At 41.4% G+C, this 21,336-nt stretch overlaps 1 protein-coding gene across 4 annotated transcripts in view; it reads right to left on the bottom strand.

Annotated features, from left to right (window-relative positions):
- LOC116806898 (guanine nucleotide-binding protein G(q) subunit alpha) overlaps positions 1-21,336 on the bottom strand; it is a 374,172-nt gene that overhangs the window by 345,045 nt on the left and 7,791 nt on the right. Inside the window, exon 1 of one of the 4 annotated variants that reach the window (XM_072923075.1) lies at positions 435-19,478. The exons of the other annotated variants lie outside the window; for them this stretch is intronic. Within the exon in view, the coding sequence (XP_072779176.1) occupies positions 435-597 (163 nt within the window). The 5' untranslated portion in view covers positions 598-19,478. Of the gene's footprint in view, positions 1-434; positions 19,479-21,336 lie in introns of those variants that run through there. 4 annotated transcript variants of the gene reach the window in all.

Genomic DNA, 21,336 nt, shown 5'->3' with positions numbered 1-21,336 from the left:
ACCAGTTCATCTAGCCAGAGTTAAAATGTGCACAGTCTACACAAACCACCACCTTTAAACACAGTAAACGTCCTCACGTTTCTCTACTTGTTTCACTTCTCTGCGGGGCACTCCCTGTCCCCACAGCTTATCCCAGCTTAGGTACACTCATTCGGTCGCTCGTTCACTCCCTTTATGCACCATGCACTCACACAACTACAAAGACATTAACCACACAATGTCCGGACACCACAAGCACACTAACTTCGGGTTCACTTGACTCACCCCCAGAGTCGCTAGCGGCTGCTCTATGGGAACAGTGAACTTGTCTGCAGCCCAGCCGCCCTATTGGCTGGGCTGCCTGCAGGCACAGGAGGGAGGCTGGGCACTCAGACGTTTCTGAGTGACTGATCAGCATTCCTGTCTCTCTCCCCCAGGGCCCTCTCAGTACATACCGTTTATCCGTACACCAGTAGGTTGTTGTCTGTCTCTGCAGGTCACAAGCCAAGGCAGAGCTGAGCCACTCCAGGGAAATTCCCCAGGACCAGGACGCGCCAAGGAGGTCCAATCTCCCCCCTGCCCCTGCGAGGACAGAAAATCTCCTGCCTGGCTCGCCATAATTAAATGCGGATAAAAAATCAAACCCCACAATTCCAATAAAGATTTGTAGGGAATGGGTATGTTTATTCACAGCGCTGGATGCATGTGGGGACTCATTGCCCTTCAGCGGACATGCGCACTCCCGATCCTTTTTTATTATCTGACTAATTTCCATATGCATAGAATTTCACAATAGGTTCATGCATATTCATTCTTCTGATTTCACATTACACTTACAGCTAGTTGCACTTGTACTCAGTTTTTGTCAGAAAGTACAGAAAGAACTCCTGGGTCACTCTGCCCTCTCTATTTCAAGGTTCCAGGAGTCTTTCTTATCTTTTAGTGTGGAAATTTGCATTCTTTCTCCTTAGCTGGGGTAGTTTTGCTAGTGCTGCAGTTTTGCTAGTGCTGCGGTTACCAGACTAAACAGAATATTTAGCAAGCTCAAAGTGGCACATTTCACCTAAATCCAAATGGATTTCTACCCTGTTAAATTTTCACTCTGTCTCAATGGCTTTAATTATAACAGATAGCAATTAAAGCTCTGTACAGAGCAGCTGTCTCAAAAGTACATAGGCTATCCATTGCCAAGACTCTCATCATGTCTGATAATTTTCTTCAGTGGTTTTGGATTTTCTGGAAATGTGCTTATCCTTTTTACAGCATCATTCCAGTGAGGGTTAGGGGCTGCCAAATTATCAGCTAGTCAGGTGTTTCTTGAGCATGTTCAGTACAAAATCATGCTCAGTGTGCACTCTGGTGGCCCTTTGTTGGGTCCATTGCATGTGGTGCTGCAGTCAGTAGACCGCTTCACTTTTCATGAGGCTTCCATCTGTGACTGGTTCAGGTTGGACCCATGAGGAGCAATTTTTGTATAAACAAATAGTGCCTTGCCCTTAATTCAGGATGAGCTTCACAAGTCACTAATAACTTTTCATAATATTTTAAAGGTGACTATATTCTTTGTAAAACACCTGATTGCAAGAATGTTTCTGCCTGTGGCTGGACTTCTAGGAGACCTCTTTTCTTATCAGCAGGCTTCTCAGATGACCAGAGGCAGTACTTTCAGTAGTAGGACCCATTCTCCTTGCTTCTTCTCTCTCTTTATGGTGTTTTTAGCTGGGTTGAATTGATTCTGCACTATTTGAGGAGCATAGTCACTTATCCTAAGACTTCAAATGCATCTCTGTTCTTCCATTCTTTAACTGGGCTCCTGTTGTCTGACATGTCTGCCGTTGTGCTTGTTTTTTTAATGAAACATGGGGTGAAATCAAGACTGGTAGCTGATATGTTGTTTTCGGTTTCCTCAAGAAATAAATCTAATTTCAAAAAAGACAATCTGCAAACTAATTTAAGAACTAAAGCAGCGGGACTTGGAAATTCTCATCTTGCTTCTAATTTTTCTATTAGCATTATTATTTTCTAATATTCATCTCCTTAATGCTTATCTAGTGAGTTCTCGGGTGTCTTTCAGAGACCTAAGTGGAGTTCTGTTATTTAAGGACCCAGTCCGGCTTGGCTATTTAACTAGAACAGGGATGGAACCACAGAATCATCTCTCATTGAAACACAGAGCTGAGACATGAGCAGCAAGAACTGAGTTGCCTTAGGTTCCCTTTGTAGCTGAGAGTGCCAGAAGAGGAGTCATCAGAAAAATCTTACCTGGGCGCAGTCTCAGACAGCTCTGTTCTTTGCTTTGGTGTTGACTCTTGAATTTCACAGTGCTGGTTAAGACCTGCTGAATTGGCAGTCAGGTAAAGGAGATTCTTCTACTTTAGCTCAGGGATTTTGGGTGATACACTTGGTGTATCAGTAACCTTGAGGAATTTGCTTATTGTGGTGTTATTGGAGCTCATATCTTTGAAACCTCATGTGCCAGGTATTCCTATATCCAGGTTTTGTAGTTTGGGGAAAATGATAATGGCTCCTTTTCCCCTGACACATTTGTAGATACTACACAAAACCTTTCAGTGTGGGCTTTTATATTAGTGTAAAGTGTGTAGTATTTTCAGCTGAACATAAACAACAGTATTGTTGTATTGCTACCAAAAAAAAAAAAAAAAAAAGCCTTTTTCCTCATTCCCCATACTCAGTCTTCATTTTTCCACATTGCTGTTAGAGCTGTTGAACTGCTTTAGATTTCTACCTTAGATGAATGAAGAGCACAACACTCCAGGTGGCATTTGTTGCTTGGTTCCAGTAATGAGCATAGCTGACGGTGTGTATCTGCAATTTCCTTTGACCTCACCAGAATGGTCTCCAGAGAAATGGGAAAACTGAAAGGCTGTGCAATGCTCTTCTGAAGCAGGAGTGCTGCCGTGCTGCTGTCTGGCAAAGGTTACTGTAGCATTTTTATAGAGTATTAGGACACATCTCAGTTGTGGTGGAAAGAATTTGCTACCCCAGCCATAGGAAGCTGAGTTGAGCTGGGTAATAGGTGTACCTGGAAGATGTGCCAACTTGCTCCTAATAATTTAAGCATTAACACATCACAGTAGGAGCAATGTAAATACATGTTCCTTTCCCATTCTGTAGGAAAGGGATTTTAGGCTGTAGAGCAGATTGGCCACCTTCTTTTTCCATAGAATGATGAGGTGAATTTTCCTACTGGAGAAAATAATAATTGTGTGTTCTCCAGAAACTGTTCAAGAGGAGAACTTTTTAAGAGGGCAAGTGGCAGTGGGCATTTTTTTTACCAGCCCAAAAGTTTATAGCGGCTGGGAATCGTCTTGGGTCAGACCCACAGTAGACGAGGAGAACAGACAAGAAAGAAGAGTGGGGGTATTCCTCCTAGAGGCCCCCTGGGTGATGTGCTAGATGGCTGGAATAAGTGGGAAACAGCTGGAAGTTGGATCAAGTGAGGATGATTTGTTATGGTGTAAAATATTGGCCAGAGAGGAAATTACAATAGGGGTTCTTAAAGTGGCCGTAGTGTAAAAGTGGAAATGGGTACTTGCGGAATTCATCGGCAGGTGTGTGGCCAGGAGAGCCCTGGTTCGCAGGAAGTGGAGTATATTACTTGCTGGGTAGGATTCTTGGAGGGAGATTCTAAGGTATACAAGAAAAGAGGATTGGAGGTGTCAGAATCTAAGTTGTGGGTTGCTAAGCCAAAGGTTGGGTATCTGGGGCCTTGGATCATGAGGGGGGAAGAAAAAGAAAAAAAAAAAAAAAAAGGAAGAGGATGGACAGTAGATTGAAGGGTATAGTGAGAAGGTGAAATTTCTATAAAAGTGGTAGAATTGCAGAGGCTTATAGAAGGGAAAAGGAAGTCAGAGTATACAATAGTAGATGGGAAGTCAGGGAAAGTAGTAGTGTCAAGACTCCTAGGTGCCAGTTACTCAGCACAAGTTGGTGAACTCTGTGCAGTTTTACAAGCACTTAAAAAGGAAGAGAGGGACGATTTTTACTGATTCCAAATATACTTTTGGGGTGGTCCACGCCTTTGGAAAATTTGGGAAGAAGTTTAATCAGCACTCGTGGATGAGGGTTGGTTCATGAGGAATTAATAAAACAAATCCTAGAAGCTATTAGGAGACTGGAAGTAATCCCAATAGTACATGTCAAGAGACACAATCTGCTCCCATTGAGAGAAATTCCAACCACACCGGGAGTTACCTAGATACACAAATGTGCCACTTAACACCGAGGACATCAGAGCCTTCAGAAAAGAGATGGGCAGTTTGATAGATAATCCCTTGGAGGTGTCAGACCAGTTAGACCACTTTCTGGGAACTTGTATTTATAGCTGAGATAACATGCAAACTAAAATTTGTTTAGGGAACAAGGGATAGGAACCAGACTATAATTTAGTAAGAAGAGATTTGATTATAACTCTAAGAATAAGTTTAACAGTACAAAGACAGTGATATGTATGTTGACTATATTTTGCACCAATGTAATACTGTTGTATTTGATATGTGTAATATTTTGTTATTGCAAAGCACACACGGCAGCACTGAGAGCTGCCCCCACATATCTGTTACACCAAAAACCGGTTTCTCGGACAATTGCAATTTAATACATGTGGCTGGCCCGGAGATGGGTTATTCAGTGAGGTGATACAGGAATGCCTAGGCATTGATCATTCCGGTAACGACCCTAGATTGGGATCCCTGGAGTCCTCCGGGCTGATAGGGCTGATACATCTGAAAGCCAGGGTTCCCGTAATTCCATCAAGGAATACGTCCACACCTGGACTCGGATTGTTCAACCTCACCCGGAGAAAAGAAACTTGATGAATATGTGGGACTTTGGAAAGAAAAGGCGGATTGCCGAAATCATGGCCTCGGGTGGAAAATTTCCTATAAGAACTGCTTGGTCCGAGAGGGTGGTATGTGTGTCTAGGGGAACCTCTGCCGAGAGGCGTTCTTTCTGTCACACACCCAGTGCTGATCCCGGGCTCGGCACTGTCCTTACCTTGTGGCTGGCTAAGATAGAATTTGATCGCAAAACTAAAAAAAAAAAAAAAAACAAAAAAACTTTACTTTTACTTTTAATTTGGCTGAATCAATTTTAATTTATAACAACAGGAATTGTGAAAACAGAAGATAGTGACAGAGTACCCCTTTAAGGTTCTCTATACATAACCTGGAGACAAAGTGCTTATAAAAGCCTGGAGGGAAGTCCCCATCACCCCTCACTGGGAAGATCATTATACTGTCCTTTTAACCACGGACACAGCAATCCAGACAGTGGAAAAAGGCTGGATACATGTATCTCAGGTGAAGAGGATTGAGCACCAAGAAGAGACACCTGAGGAGGAAGTCACCTCTCCCCCTGGAGACCTGAAGTTAACCCTGCGTCAGCCAAGTAAATGACTAATAAGGATCTGATAAGGTGCATTGAACCAAGTTGTGATTGTTATCCATTTGTGCATTTTAAGTGTGAATACTGGTTTGGGTGGTACACTGTGTAAGAGGATTCTGGCCAAAGGGCTTGTGTGATAAGTGCCTGGAGGAAGAACAGTGCCTGACTAGCCATGTTTTATGGCTCATCACTAGTGTGGGTATAATTAAAGTAGACTCCTGGGTGTAGTTTTGCCTATTCCAAAATGGGCTGAGGGGAAAATTGAGGTCAAAAGTTCAAATCATTAGTGTTGAGCGCCAGAGGTTAAACAAAGTAACCTGCAGTGCAGACTCAGTTAAACTATCAAGGTGGGGCATCTTTAAACAGGGGTATTCAGCCCAGGCCAGGTACAAAACCACAGAAGACTATTCCTGCTGCTGAGAAGATGGTTTACCCCGCTGCTGGTAGCAACCCAGTGGGCAAAGGCAGAGGCAGAGGAGTATTCATAGTGGGGGTCCTGATCCTGAGTCTAGCAATGTGCCTCAAAATTAGTACACATTCAGGTTACTTACCCAGCATGGATGTACGAGGCCCCAGTGGCAAGGATGTACCATGCGTACAGACTGCCTGGAGAGGACAAGGGGAATCAGAGGCACTGACCTTCCTGACCCCGAGGAACTGCAGCCAGGGTAAGATAAGAGGACATAGTCCCATAAATGTCACTCAACAGGGAAGGTGTAAGAAAATAAAGTGTGATCTAAAAAAGGCGACCCCTAAAGACAGGCAGTAAGAGCACAAAATATGTAGGAAGAATGTTGAATAAATATCTGTCCCTATCTGTGATAAATGTAATCGCAAACTATAGATTAGGGGAAAAATAGAGTCAGTATTTGTAGCTTATTTTCAGGCTACCCCCCTGTGTTATGATAATAATCAATTGGGAATGTATGTGATGAGTAGAAAGACATATTGGGTTGGAGGGAATTCAAAATATAAGAATAAATTGTCCCTCAAAAATGAACTAGTTATCCTTGACCTTTTAGAAGATCAAGATGACAGGGTCTGTCTGCAATACGATAAGACATTCTGCTTCTCAAGAAATAAAGAGGGGGTGGAGCTGAAGAATAAAAGAAGACAGGGTTGATTATAAGATGTATCAAAAAATACCACCGGAAGAGTAAGATAAAGGTACAAACTCTAAAGAGAATTGATAGTTCTTAAGAGCACCAACTAAGTAGAGTATGGAATAGTTACACAAGTTCAAGGGAAAATTCACGGGTAACTAAAAACAAAAATGTAAAGATTTTGGGGAAAAAAGCGTGAATTAATGTATTTATGTAAAAGGGGAGGGATTGCTATGTGTATTTTAGATAATTCGTGCTTGTGAGAAATAGATGTATGAAATATATTATATTGGTAAGAAATATTCCTGTAAGTTTTCTTAAGCACTCAAGCCGGGGACAGGAAAGTTGCTTCACAGTATTTCAAAACTGCAGCTGGCAGCAGGGAGAAAAGGACCTAATTTGCAAACAAATGCACGTGGCCAGCTAGGAGATGAGTGCTTCTCCAAGGTAATCCGAAGAACACCCAGGTGATGAATACTTGATAAGTATCTCAGATTGAGATAGCCAGAGCCATCAAGAAGACCCATCTCAATGTCGAGTTCCAGTAACCCTCTGATTGGCATACATGGCTTCCCAGACACAGTTTTGTTCAACTCAGCACAGAGAAAAGAGACTATGAATATGTGAGACTTTGAATGGAAAGAAAAGCAATCCCAAAATCCCTGCCTCAAGCAAAATAAACTGTATAAAAACTCCTTGAGCAGGACAGTCAGTGTGAACATAGGGGACCCTCTGCTGCAGTGGTCAAACCTGTGTCTCACCCAGCGCCGATCCCGGACTCGGCACTGACCCTTTTTTTTTTTTTTTGATAGTGGCTTTTTGTTGTTTGTTACGGTGAGCTCATGGACACCCCTTTTGCCCCCCCTTTCCCCGGGACCCTGTGACTCTGATCAAGATAACCCCTGGATCCTCCTTCCTGCCCCAACGGGGTTGGCGGAGAGCCAGGAAAGCCCACCCTGTCCAAAACCTATATAGACCCCTGAGAATTCCTTTTCTTTCTCTCTTTTGCCCCGCTCTCCCATGGACACCACAGAATAAAGAGAGCTGTTCCAACACCCTGGGGTAAGAGCCTCTTTTGAATATTTATCCCTCTCCTGGTATTCCTCCCCTCACAGCCCCCTATCTCTGAGCTAGTCGGATTCTTTTGGGGGCTGCGTGGAGGGGGGAAAACTACAGAAACTACAGTTGTTATTCTCTAAAATTATATTTGGAACATGCAATAAATGTTTTTTCATTAATAAATTAGAGCATTCATTTATAACAGTATTAAAAGCTTGAACTTATAATATCAGTTGGTCAGTGAGGTTTTTCATTTTAAAAACATTTTGAGAGAATAATTTTCTCTCTGCTACTCTGAGAGAAAATGATAAGGGAATCAATTATTTCCTGTCTGGTTTTAAGTCATCTTCCTATAGATTTAATCTCTTCAATTAAATAATCCAAATTGGAAAAGAGGGACAAAGATCCTGACCTACGATCTTCAGAAAGAGGATTCATTAGTAAAGCAATTAAAATAAAAAGGAGAATGGCAGGAAGCAAAACCTTAATTTACAAATGCAAGCCTAAACCTTATTTCTAGATGTACTGGGTTTGCGTGGCAAGATTTTAGTAGCAGGGTTCTACAGGGGTGGCTTCTGTTCTCAAGATGTGCCCTTTCCCCTGCCTCTTCTGATAATGGAGGAACACTAGTAGAGATTAGTCAGAAAAATCATAAAACTGCTTGCCCTTTTCAGAAAATAATTGCTAAGAGCCAAGAATTATTAATTCAAGGCTAAAAATCTCCTATTTGTTGACACCTAACTGTCTTCAAAGATTTAACTGCCTAGTTATCACAAGGGCACAGAAAAGCAGTTTTACATTTAAAAAGGAACCTACAAATAGATCTTCGCCTTTGCAAAATCTGACTTTATAACACACATTAGTAAGTGTTGGGAAGGAAAGAGATGAGAATGTTAATATCTCATGATCATTCTATTCTCTAACATTGTTCAGTACTTGTTTCCTCTTTACCTCTCTCAGTTACTATCCTTATCTCAAAACCCTCATGATCTGAGTCACAGCATCAAAAAGACTGTAGTGGGTTGACCCTGGCTGGATGCCAGGCACCTACCAAAGCCTATACTTCCCCTCCACAGCTGGACAGGGGAGAGAAAATATAATGAAGTGCTCATGAGTTGAGATAAAGACAAGGACAGATTGCTCATTGCTTACCATCATGGGCAAAACAGACTCTAATTAGAGATATTAATTGAATTTATTTAACAAAATCAGAGCAAGATAATGAGATGTAAAATAAGACCTTAAAAACACCTTCCCCTCACCCCTCCCTCATTCTCAGCTCTACGTCTTCCCCCTCAGCAGCAGAGAGAGATGGGGAATGGGGGTTACAGTCAGTTCATCACATGTTGTTTCTGCTACTGCTCAGGGAGAGGAATCCTTCCCCTGCTCCAGCATGGGGTCTCTCCCACGGGAGCTAATTCTCCATGAACTTCTCCAAGGCGAGTCCGTCCCATGGGCAACAGTTCTCCACAAACTGCTGCAATGTGGGTCATTCTTCCCTGGGGTGCAGTCCTTCAGGCACAGCCTGCTCCACTCTCGGTCCTCCACAGGGTCACAAGCCCTACCAGGAAACCTGCTCCAGCATGGGCTCCTCTCTCCATGGGTCTGCAGGTCCCTGCCAGGAGCCTGCTCCACCATGGGCCTCCCACGGGGTCACAGCCTCCTCTCAGGCATCCACCTGCTCTGGTGTGGGTCTCCTCCAGGGGCTACAGGTGGATCTTTGCATCCCTGTGGTCCTCCATGGGCTGCAGAGGTACAGACTGCTTCACCATGGTCTTCACCATGGGCTGCAGAGGAATCCCAGCTCCGGCACCTGGAGCACCTCCTGCCTTTCCTTCTCCACTGACCTTGGTGTCTGCATAGCTGTTCCTCTCACATATTCTCACCCTGTTCTTCACTGGCTGCAATTACATCTGTGCAATAACTTGGGGTTTTTTTCTTCTCAAATATTTTACCACAGAGGTATTGCCACCATTTCTGATTGGCCCAGCCTTGGTGAGTGGCATGTTCATCTTGAAGCCACCTGGCATTGGCTCTGCCAGCCATGGAGGAAGCTTCCAGCAGCTTCTCACAGAAGCCACCCCAATAGCCCTCCCATTACCAAAACCTGTCCATGCAAACCCAATACAGTTACTTAAAGGCTTTGTTTTGTGTGCAAAGGGAATTTGCTGGCAAAAGACAGTGAGCCTCTGAGCACTGGGCAGAAGTGCTGAGTTTTTTATCATGATCAAACATTATTTATCAGGAGGTGCTGGTACTGGTGTGGTATGATGCTGACCACACTGGGGTTTACTAACACCAGGTCAGTTCTTAATGCCTCTTGGCTTACAGTCAACTACTTGAAGCTGCATTCTGCTTCAATCCTGTAGATGTTCAGAGCTCAGTTGAAACGTAGCCCTAGGCTACCTATTGGAGCCCAAAATCCAAAGTAACAAGATATCCTGCTGTCAACCCCACATAATAGACTACTAGCAGAGGCTGCTATTCCCTGAGAAGTGTGCTGGCCTACTACTGCTGGAAGTCCTGAAAACTGCAGAACTAAGGTTTTCACTGATTTTTCTCAAGTAGCCAGTCATAGCGGCCCAGGAGTGTCTGCAAAATAATCTTTTATAAATCCCTAAGCATACAACTAACTGATAGGTGAGGGACAGCATAGTAAGATTCCAGCCACATTAATTAAATGTCTGGGTGTACTGGCAACATAGCTCATATACACCTGCAAGATGATGCTGCAGCATGCTCATTGTGAACTCACTAGCCTCAAAATCCCTGCCCACCAAGCAGAATGAGTCAGGTGTTTAAAAGTTCTACTAAACAAGGAAACTCATTTTCAGGGAGCACAAGAGCTCAGACTGCATGTGTCAGCGCTGGAGAGCAGGAGTCAAATCCCAATCATGCTTCTGCTATATTTATTCACATCTGAAAATTATACATAACCTGATGGTCACCACAAGCACGTGGGACAACATAGTTCCACAGGCTCCAAACCCTCATCTTGGTGAGATTGGCCATGTCCAAAAGCTAGACTGATCAAAGAGAGAAGATGTATTGTAAGTGTTGGGGATTATAAATTTACTTTAAAAATTTACTTATAGAATATTAGATATTAATTGGGTACATTTAAGTTTAATTGTAACCTACAGCTTAGCATGAGTGGGCTCTGCTCAAAACTTAGCAGAGGTGAACTCTAAAAGAACTCTGTCAGCATGAATTGCTAAGCAGGGGAGAAAACAGAGGGAGACTGGATACCTTCAGAGAAGGGTTGAGACCCTAGAGGGCCCCAAGGCTGGCCCAAGCTGGACGATAAGAGCAGTTAATGCCCTGCCCAGGTGGACATGAAGAAAAATTCAATGAAGTATTGGAAGACCCCAGACCACAAATCACCACTGGATCAAGAAGCACGTGTGGGGCACGTGAAGAGCATGTGAAGATCAGGTGCACAGACTGTGAGGGTATAAAGGCACAGGATTCTTTGTTCAGGGTCCCTCTCTGGAGCCACCAGCTCAAGCTGAAATAAACCAACTCTGCCTCAGAAGCCAGGGTCTGAACTTTTCTTAAACAGACAGCAACCCAGATGGGATCCTAGGTCTTGCCTCTGGATCCTCCTGACTCCAAATGTCCATACTGCTGGCAGACAGGTGAGTTCATGTGGGCTCTTTGCAGTGGAAGCTTTCTCTCTAGAATGAGTTTAAATTCTGACACAGAGGCAAGTGGGATGCAGGTTCAAATCCAGCATTCCAAGGAGGCAGGTTTGAGTCCAGCCTTACTCTATAAGAAATGACAAGGAGATTGTCTAAGAGAGGTTTAAGTCCTCTGAAAAATGGTACCTGCATTTTGGTAAAAAAGAAATTCAGAGTTCAAGTCACTGAAATTAGGTAAAAAGGAAATTTGGGGTTAGAGCTCTGAAACAAGGTAAAACTGGGGAATATGGCCAGAGTACAGAAGGGGATGCCCTTGGCTGAAATCCTCCAGAATTGAAGAAAAAAATAAAAGAAAACAAAACAAAAACAAAAGTCTGGAACAAAGGAACTGTTGAAAAAGTGTGCTATAGAATTGTATCAGGAGGAATGCCCATCTGCCACTACAAAAACAAGGATAAATCCATAGAAAACCTGGCCAGGTTGTGGTACACATTTGATCAAAACCATCTAACATCTCTAAGAATATCTTTAGAAAATCATCATTCTAATCATATATGTTATTTGTTTATATGGGATAATTTGGCTTATGCAAGGAGAAAACCTAAAACAAAATTGGAAAGCAAATTATGATTGCAATCCCAGAACTAGTATCTAAAACGGGGGAGGATATTCCTCCCTACGCTGCAGCTGCTGTGGCTGTTTCAGCCACTCTGTTTGCTTTTTCTTCTACCCCCTACCTTTGCAAACTGCAGCTGCTTTATCTCCTTCTTCTGTCACTTTGCTTGATGTCCCTTCGCTTGCTCCTCTTCCTGCTCCTACCTCCCCACTGCTGCAAAATGCAGGGCTGTATCCTATGTCCCTGCACATGGTGCCAAATTCTGCTGCTATGCAACCTAGGGCTTTGCCAAGTAATGCCCCAGTGTTAGCATTTTACAACCATTATCTGTGGTCCTCAGGAGAATTAACAACTTGGGGAAGTAAAATGCCAAGGCTAAGGGAGGATGCTGTTAAGAGCTGTTTCAAGTTTAAATGTATATATAAAGGCTCATGTGCTTTATTTTCAGCTTTTGTGAGATTGGATGTGGCACTCAGTGCCATGATTTAGTTGAGGTGGTGTTAGGGCATGGGTTGGACTCAATGATCTTAAAGGTCTCTTCCAACCTAGTGATTCTGTGATTCGGTGAAATCTAGTATGGTAAAAGTGTAAACATGTAAAAAAATTCTGAGTGTAGCCATGTTTGTATATGATAGAAGGGAAGAAAGGCAAAAGGTGGAAGAATGGAAGGTGAAAAGAAAGATGAAGGAACAGGAGGCGAATTTATTGGCGACAGTGTCAGCAAAAAAAAATTTCAGGATAGAAACAAAGGATTGGAAATAAGAGCGTATGGGGAAAACGTAATAGCTGAGGACTCACCAGTGTATCTCTTGGGAAGGGATCTGTTGCAAGCTTTGGATATAGAAATAAGGTTGGCACCAGAAGGAATAGATTTAATTGTTATGGGAATTAATGTGATAAAAGAAAAAATGTAAAAAGGTATAACCAGGAATTATTTTGGAATACCCTCAGAATTGAGAAAAGTCCCAAAGATATTGTGGGGCTGGATGAGCACAGATGTGGGACTACTGAAGTTGGCACAGCCTGTGTGGATAAAATCAGTGAGGTGTTAGAAGACCCCAGACCCCACACCATTGAACCAAGAGGTGTGTGCAAGGCATATGAAGAGCCCGTAAAGATCAGGTGCACAGACTGTGAAGGTATAAAGGCACAGGAATTTCTTTGTTCAGAGTCCCTCTGGAGGCACCCAGCCCAACCTGTAATAAACCAACTTCATCAGAACCTAGGGTCTGAACTTTTCTTAAACAGTAAGCATCCCAGACCCTCTCACTTGCAGTTAAGTCTTGGAGCACTCAATTCCTTCAGGAGAACAAGAGCCACGCAGCTGTTAAGGACAAACTTGGACCCCTTGCAGAAATTGCAGAAGGCCTTCTAATAGTCCTCTAAAGTCATTGTTTCTCAAGGTGTAACAACACCTTTTTCATATTTCACAGAAATGCTAAACTGCTGCCAACATTCAACAAGCATTGCTCCTTTCACAAAGACATTAGTTTATAGTCATATCGTACTCATGAGGTAGACAAGCCAGAAACACAGCACATACAGTACATAAGAGAAGTCTGCAGGTATCCCAAGGGGTACGTGCATATGGCTGGGATAGCTATTTCATTAATGTGCACTCTATTTGGATGTAAGTCACTGACAACAGATGAAGGAACTTGCTTAACACAGACAATGACAGCAAAATTGAACATATGTGAACATGTCATCTGTGAATATCCACTGATTATACTTCAGTTTTGCTAATAAGCAAATAATTGCAATTCTTCCAAATAATAAATATCTAAACATTCTACATTTATTAGCTTGGCATCAAATTTAAATTACAATTTTGTTACATACCAGGAGAAAAAAAAAAACAAAACACCAGACCAACTAAAGGTAAATTCCTGGACAGGTAAAGAATATATGATAGAGCATCACTGGATGTTTGTGGAAGATGGAGTTGCAGAATTTGGATAGTTCTCATTGTTAAAAATGAAAAACATTCAGAAACACAGACTGGCCAAAGAGGTCAGAGTATCATTTCACTACTGAAAGAGAAGGATAAGAGGGAAAACAATAGTGTACTTATTTAGCAGAAAAAAAATAAAGATAATATTAAAATTGAACAAAGCGTCAAATTAAAACAGGAAATTCAACTGTCTACAAAAATGCTAGATGCATAGGTGGTAAACCCTGCTAACATACAAATTAAATTTAAACAGGAAGGTATAATTGATGCAAAGATTTACATGAGTCAAAGTGCAGTGATTAATATTTCTGTCATTCAAAATTGGCTTCTGGACAGTGATCTTTAAGGTTTTCAGTTTAAAATCTAATAGAAAGAATTGACACAAGAGCTAGAACCATGTAAGATGACCAAGTCACAGGTGATTTGACAGACAATTGAGTGGGGCTTTTTAAACAGTTTAATGAAAACAAAAGGAGGTAATAGTCTCCCAGGGCAACATAATGGATGCTACAAATCCTAATCAAATGACATTGGAATGTCTGTATTTCAGAAATGATGATTTTCTAACACAGTAAAGCACCATACAGAAATACATCTTATCATATGAAGAAAAAAAACTTGTGGGAGAACTGAAGTAAAAAGTAATTTTAGAGGGTGTTATAATGACTTGATTACATTTGTTATGTGCAAGCAAAAAAAGTCCAAAACTAGTAGTACAAATAATTCATGTTTCATGAGAGTGTCCTAGGGTGACATGGTGTTTGTATCTCCAGTCGTGTGTTCTGTTTATTTTTGATATTATGTTCTGTGCTTTCAGAACTGACTCTGAAAGTGAAGGTTTGTTTTGCCTTGTTATCAGCCGGTTCACCTCCCCCCATGGTCTGCTGTCTAGAAGAGGCTAGTGCTGGCTTGCTTTCTTGGCTTGCTTGCTTTTGCTTGCTTGCTTTGCTTGCTTCTGCTTTTGCCTTTGCTTCCTAGTTAGGTTAGCTAAACAGTCCAATTCTTTCCCTGGACTGTTTCTTTTCCTTTCCTTTTCCTGAATACCATCCAACCTGCTCCAGACTGGGATCTGGGAAACACCAAGGAACACTGGGAGCCTGACTTTTGTGATCTGCAGCAGCCAACCCCAGTGCCGGAGAGCAATCCCCAGCGTCCAGACCCGGGCGACCACTCCCAGGAAAGACTTTCTGGATTTGTTCATCTCTTCAGAGTGGTGAAAGTATTTTGTTGTCATCTGGTGTTGTTAATTTCTCTTTTTTTGGTGCTGGGGAGTGCTTTGTTTGTTAAATAAACAGGTTCTTTTCCACTTCTCTCAGAGAAAATTTTTTCCTGAACCAGGTGGGTGGGGAGGGGCCGTGGGGGTTTATTTTCTGGGGCCTCATTCCAGAGGGTTTTCCCCAAATTTGCCCTAAACTAGGACAGAGAGATACTTGAACTAAATCTGACAGAATTAGGAGTGAGAACAACTGCAATTAAATTTAAAATGGGAACAACTAAGAGGCATTTTATTACATTTCATTAAATAGCTAGACAGCCTCAATTCCACAAAACATGAAAAACAGTACAAGGAGTTTGGATAAGAGAGGATGTAAAGACAAAGTTGAAATAGGTAAGTCAAAATCTTCAGAAGTATTAAAAATTGTTAATGGGGAGGGAGGGGGGGAAGAGAAGTCAAATGAAGAACTAAAATGTTCCAAAGACTGTGGAGGGGCTTTTTTTGTTGTTGTTTTCTAAACTTCATATTTTCATATTAAAAAAAAAAAAACTTAAAACTGCATTGGTCCTTTATTAAATGGATATGGTAATTCATATTAACACAAAAAAAAAATCCACATACAGTTTGCAAATATTTCTGTTTTGGTTTTAGGGAAACACAGATCATATTTAAAGTGACAATGAAAGAGTTTCCACTACAGCAGTTAGTGATGATGTTACAGAGCAGTTACTAAAGTTAGAACACTGTTGTTACTCAGTAAGTCAGGACACCTCTTATCAAAGGGATAACTGACCAAGAAGCCCTTCTGTCTTATAAATCTTGAAATATCATCCCAAAAAAACTCCAAAAATCCAAGGATGAGAATGGGACGTGGGAGAGATTGCATACCAAGAGTTAAGCAGCTACAACAGCTCTAGTGGTTTGGTTTATAAATGCAGCAGTTTTGAGGAACTAGACTTCTGCTAAGCAACTGATTTGGTTTCATACAACAAACAAACAGCACACATTTGTTCTTTAAGCAAAAAGTATTAAATTGCATAAGAGAAAGTCCTCAGGCAGCTTTGTTTCTAACAGGATCCCAGTGATACCCCGATTCTGATAAGAAACTTAAATATCTTTTCCCATGAAATTAAAAAAATACCTATTAACTTACTACTGACAATACCTGTAGGCGACAAAAAGCTGTGAATTGGTAAATTACAAAGAGGATATGACAATGAATAACCTGTAAACCAGGAACAGGCAGAGACTGTGCGTCTGAATACAGGTAAATATAAGGTAAACTATACAGGAATAGAGAAAGCAGGTTGCAAATGGTCAATCAACCCACCCTAAAAAACCAATTATTTTGAAGAATATTTTAGTTATGGTAGATAGCCATTTAAACATGAATAGTTTGATGCCATAACTAAAAAGGTCATTGCTTTCCTTGTACAAATCTCAATAGTGGCATCTCAACTATCACAAGAAAAGTTTTACATCTGCACTTGTAAAGAATGTATACACCACAGTGCTCATTTCTCATAGTCTGTAATTTAGAAGTGATGTTGGAAAGGATGAGAAAGATAACTATAAGAATGATTAAAGGACTCAAAATTTCACCCTACAATTAGCATTAGGAAGTCAATTAATTTAGTTTCATAATAGATACAAAGATTAATTACTATCTTGGTCTCAGTCTCTAAGTGCCCATGGGTCATATATCAAATATCAAAGGTGAAAATATAACAAGTGACTAGAAGCAAATCCTGGACAAATCCAAGGTAAGAACAGGACAATGTTTCACAGGGGAAAGTTATTTTTTATAACATACCAAGAATTGTGCAAGCATGTTGATCTGTAAGAGTTTTTAGCTCAAGAGTGCATTTTTTGCCATTGTGTATCAAGATAAGATAGTTTAATAAGTGAAGAAAAAGCTACACATGTAAGCAAAACAAAATGAGGCATTAATTAGCTGTTTTGACACTTTCTGGGCCTCGGCATGTACAATGTTATTTGGGAAGATAAATGTCATTTCTCTCTTTCCTCCTTCTTTCCCAGATCTTTTATTGCTGAGCACATCCTACCAGCCCCCCCACCCCTCTTATTGACTTGAGATCAGGGATGGGGGAAGGAGGGGCCAGAGTGGGGAAAAAAAAGGATAAAATCTTACCACTGTGAAAGCACTGCTCAGCAATAGCCAAAACATTGACTGTATGCACACTGATTTAGTCACAAATCCAAAACACAGTATGATATGGGCCACTATGAGGAAAATTAACTCCATCCCATCTAGATACAGCCCTGGATTTTTATTGCTAGCATTGCCCTGGTCTATGAGATTAAGTGGCATAATGCTTAGTAAAGAAAATATCAGGGTTTAGAAAAAAAAAAGTCCTGTATTAGATCCTCAGTTTTCCAAGCCTGATAGGTTCCCAAAACCACCTGACACCTTTCTCAGCATTCATGCATTAGATTTTTTGTGGCCTTATAAGTTAGCATTTGCTGTTACAGAAACCTGCTGTCTTTCTGGCTGAAACCCATTTACCCAGAAACATGGATAGAAGTAGTTTCAGGAATTCTTATCCAACGTTCTCTAACATGACCAAGAGAATTAACATTCAGATTAACAATTTAAGAGTATAAACTGGGAGAAGAGTGGCTAGAGAATAGCCCTGCTGGAGGTGAAGGTCAGAAACCGGCTCAGTTGAAGTCAGCAGTGTACCCCAGCAGCCAAGAGGGCAAAACACATCCTGGGAATGCATCAAACACAGCACAAACAGCCAGTCAAAAGAGGTCACCATCTCTCTGTATTTAGCATTGGGGTGGCCTCACCTTGAGTTTTGCATGCACTTCTTGACCCCACAATTTAAAAAGTATTTGAAGGTCCTTGAAGTGCCCTCAGAGGAGGGCAACAAAGCTGGTTAAAGGGCTGGAAGGCACATCCTGTGAGGAGTGGCAGAGGACTCTGGGTTTGTCTAGTTTGGAGAAATGGAGTCTGAGAGGCAACCTCATGGCTCTCTGAAGCTTCCTGAGGAGGGGAAGTGGAGAGGGAGGTGCTGATCTCTTCTCCCTGGTATCCAGACAGGATCACAGAATATGCTGAGTTGGATGAGACCCACAAGGATAATCAAGCCCAACTCCCAGCCCTGCACAAGACCATCCCCAAGAGTCATACCATGTACCAAAAATGTTGTCCAAATACTTCTTGAACTCTGGCAGTCTTGGTGCTGTGACCACTTCCCTGGGGAGCCTGTTCCAGTGCCCAACCACCCTCTGTGTGAAGAACCTTTCCTAATATCCAACCCAAACATGCCCTGACACAACCTCAGGGCCTTCCCTTGGGTCCTGTCACTGGTCATCACAGACAAGAGATCACTGTCTGCCCTTCCTCTTCCCCTCACAAGGAAGCTGTAGACTGAGATGAGGTCTTCCTTCAGTTTCCTCCAGGCTGAACAGACCAAGTGAGCTCAGACGCTCCTCATATGGCTTCCCCTCACAGCCCCTCACCATCTTCATTGCCCTCCTTTGGACACTCTCTAGTAGCTTTGTATCTTTCTTATATTGTGGTGACCAAAACTGCATACAATATCCAAGGTGAGGCTGCCCCAGTGCAGAGCAGAGCGGGACAATCACCTTCCTTAACTGGCTGGTGATGTTGTGCCTGATGCACCCCAGGACACCGTTGGTCCTCCTGGATGCCAGGGCACTGCTGACTCATTCAACTTTCTGTTGACCAGGACTCCCTGGTCCCTTTCTGCAGCACTGCTCTTCAGCATCAAATACCCAAGTCTGTCCATACATCCAGGGTTGCCCCATCCTCGGTACAGAATCCAGCACTTTCTGTTGTTAAACTTCATACAGTTGGTGATTGCCCAGTCTTCTAATTTGTTGAGGTCTCTCTGCAGGGTCTCCCTGCCTTCAAGGGAGTCAACAGCTCCTCCCAGATTTGTATAATCTACGAACTTGTTTAGTATCCATTCCAGTTGTGCATCCAAGTCATTTATGAAGATGTTGAAGAGAACTGCCTCTAAGATGGAGCCCTGTGGAACCCCACTAGCAATGGGTCAGCAGGTTGATGTTACCCCATTCATTATAACCCTTTGTGTCTGACCCATGAGCCAGTTGCTCACCCACTGCATGACATGCTTATCCATCTGTGTGCTAGACATTTTGTCCAGAACGATATTATGAGAGGATGTGTGGGAATGGTTCAAAGTTGCATCAGAGGAGGTTTAGACTGGACATTAGGAAGTGTTTCTTTACCCAGAGGGTGGTCAAACACTGGAACAGGCTTCCCAGAGATGTGATAGATGCCCCAAGCCTGTCAATGTTAAAGAGGCATTTGGACAATGCCCTTAATAACATGATTTAATTTTTGATCCACCCTGAAGTGGTCAGGCATTTGGACTAGATGATTATTTTAAGTCCCTTCCAATTGAACTATTCCATTCTCAAATATAGCACTAAGAAAAAAAAAAAAAAAAAAAAGAAAAGAACCCACAGATATATATTGTTCCTAGAACTTCCCTGGGAACTTTGAAAACTTTTCAAACTGTGGTATCACTTAAACGTATGCCCCTCAGCCTCTTATTTCTTTGCACAGTGTTAACACAATACTTAAAGGCTGTTGCCCACTTACTTCTCTGATTTTAAGAATACTATTTATATGGCTTCATAGTATTTCCAATATTCAAGTGCTTCCTCAGTTTTTATTTTACTTTGTTGCTCTTGATTCTTGCAAGTTACTTTTTAAATAAGTAGAGAAAATAACAGTTGAATGTTGAAAAGTGTCCCATAATTTTATTAGCAATGGCTGCATGCAATCTTGTTCAAGTATGAGAACATGTTTCCTGAGTATTAATCCATTCAGCAGAGCAAGAAACACACATCTACCTTATCATGTTCTCCCTTCCCGGGATAATTTTGCAGATTGTTGTAGTACTTCAAAAGAAATGCTGTTGCTTATTAAATTACCACTGCATTAACACACCAAACAATTTGAAGTAGCTAAAACCAGAAATTTTCTTAACATTACAATATATACCCCAAAGTCCCTTCTCAAGAGAGTCCTCTGTTTTATCATGTTCCCTTCCATACAAATTCAATAATGTTTTTAAAAGGGAAGTACAAATTTGGGGTCCCTTGATTTTTTGACATATGAGCAAAACTAAGTAAGTCAGAATTTTTTGAGTATTAAGGTTCTAAACTAATTTCCATTAACTACAGTAGATCACTTGTAAAGAAGGAGGAAAATCAAAACAAAATAACCCAGAAGAAAATTATTTATAAGAGCTGAAAATAAAATATTCATTTATCATGCATTTAAAAATTAAAATGCTCTTTTCCAGCAAATGTGAAATCATATCACATAGATATCAATATGATGATTTGTTTCCTCAAAACCAGTTATTTTTATAAATGAATGTATATGTCTATACATATATAAAAAATAGATCAGTGTTTTTAATCCAGAATCAAATTACATAACCTTAGAAACAGCTTATCCAAATTAAGATATACTTACCAATCTAGTTTCAACATACATCATGAAGATATGTATTAAGTATTTGCTTGTTTTCTAATCATAAATACATACTGTTGTAATTACCTAAACTTATTTGCAAGTGTTCAGGGCAAGTAGAAGTATGAATGAATACAAGATAATAAGAAAAGATTGCAATGCTCTTCCAAAATAATTACATTTTCTGCTTTAATGAAGAGCAAAGAAAATAGTCAATTAGGATATGCTAATCAATACCAGCATTTTTTAATTGTGCACAAAAAATCCTGAAATGTGCAGTATCAGTTTATCTACTTATATAAGTAGATGAGACTACTGGCATACATATTTCAGATTACAGCAGGGAAGGAAGATTGATTGTCGGCTTGATGGGCCCGGTCATGGTTTGACACTGGCACAATGCCAGTGCCCCCATGAAAATGCAATCTCTCAATTGAATGCTGTGAAATGCAATCGAGAACAGAGCAAAGCAGGCCCAAGCTCAATAACAAGAAAAAACTTTATTAAGCTACTACTACTATACTACTATAGAAGGAAAAAGAAATAAAAAAAACCCACACACATAAAAATCAAAATGAAAACCTTCCAAAGCATTCCTCCTCCCACCACCCACTTCCAACAAACCATAGTGAGACACAACCTGGACCCAAATCAGGTTTCCACCCTCCTGACAATTGATTCTCAGTCCACTGAGGGAGAGAGAGGCCCCTCCTGTGCCACAGACCCCCCAAGAAACACAGCTGCCACATCCTGTGCTTCCATGTCACCACATGGCACCACCCAGAGAAAAAAAGTTTGCCAATGGTGACCCTCTCCTTTCCATGCACAGTGCTCTCACCACCAATGCATGGATGGACAG

The sequence above is a fragment of the Taeniopygia guttata genome, chromosome W, assembly GCF_048771995.1.
Source record: "Taeniopygia guttata chromosome W, bTaeGut7.mat, whole genome shotgun sequence".
NCBI lineage: Eukaryota > Metazoa > Chordata > Aves > Passeriformes > Estrildidae > Taeniopygia > Taeniopygia guttata.
Note: the sequence above shows the minus strand (reverse complement) of the source record. Positions and strands in the feature narration are given on the sequence as shown.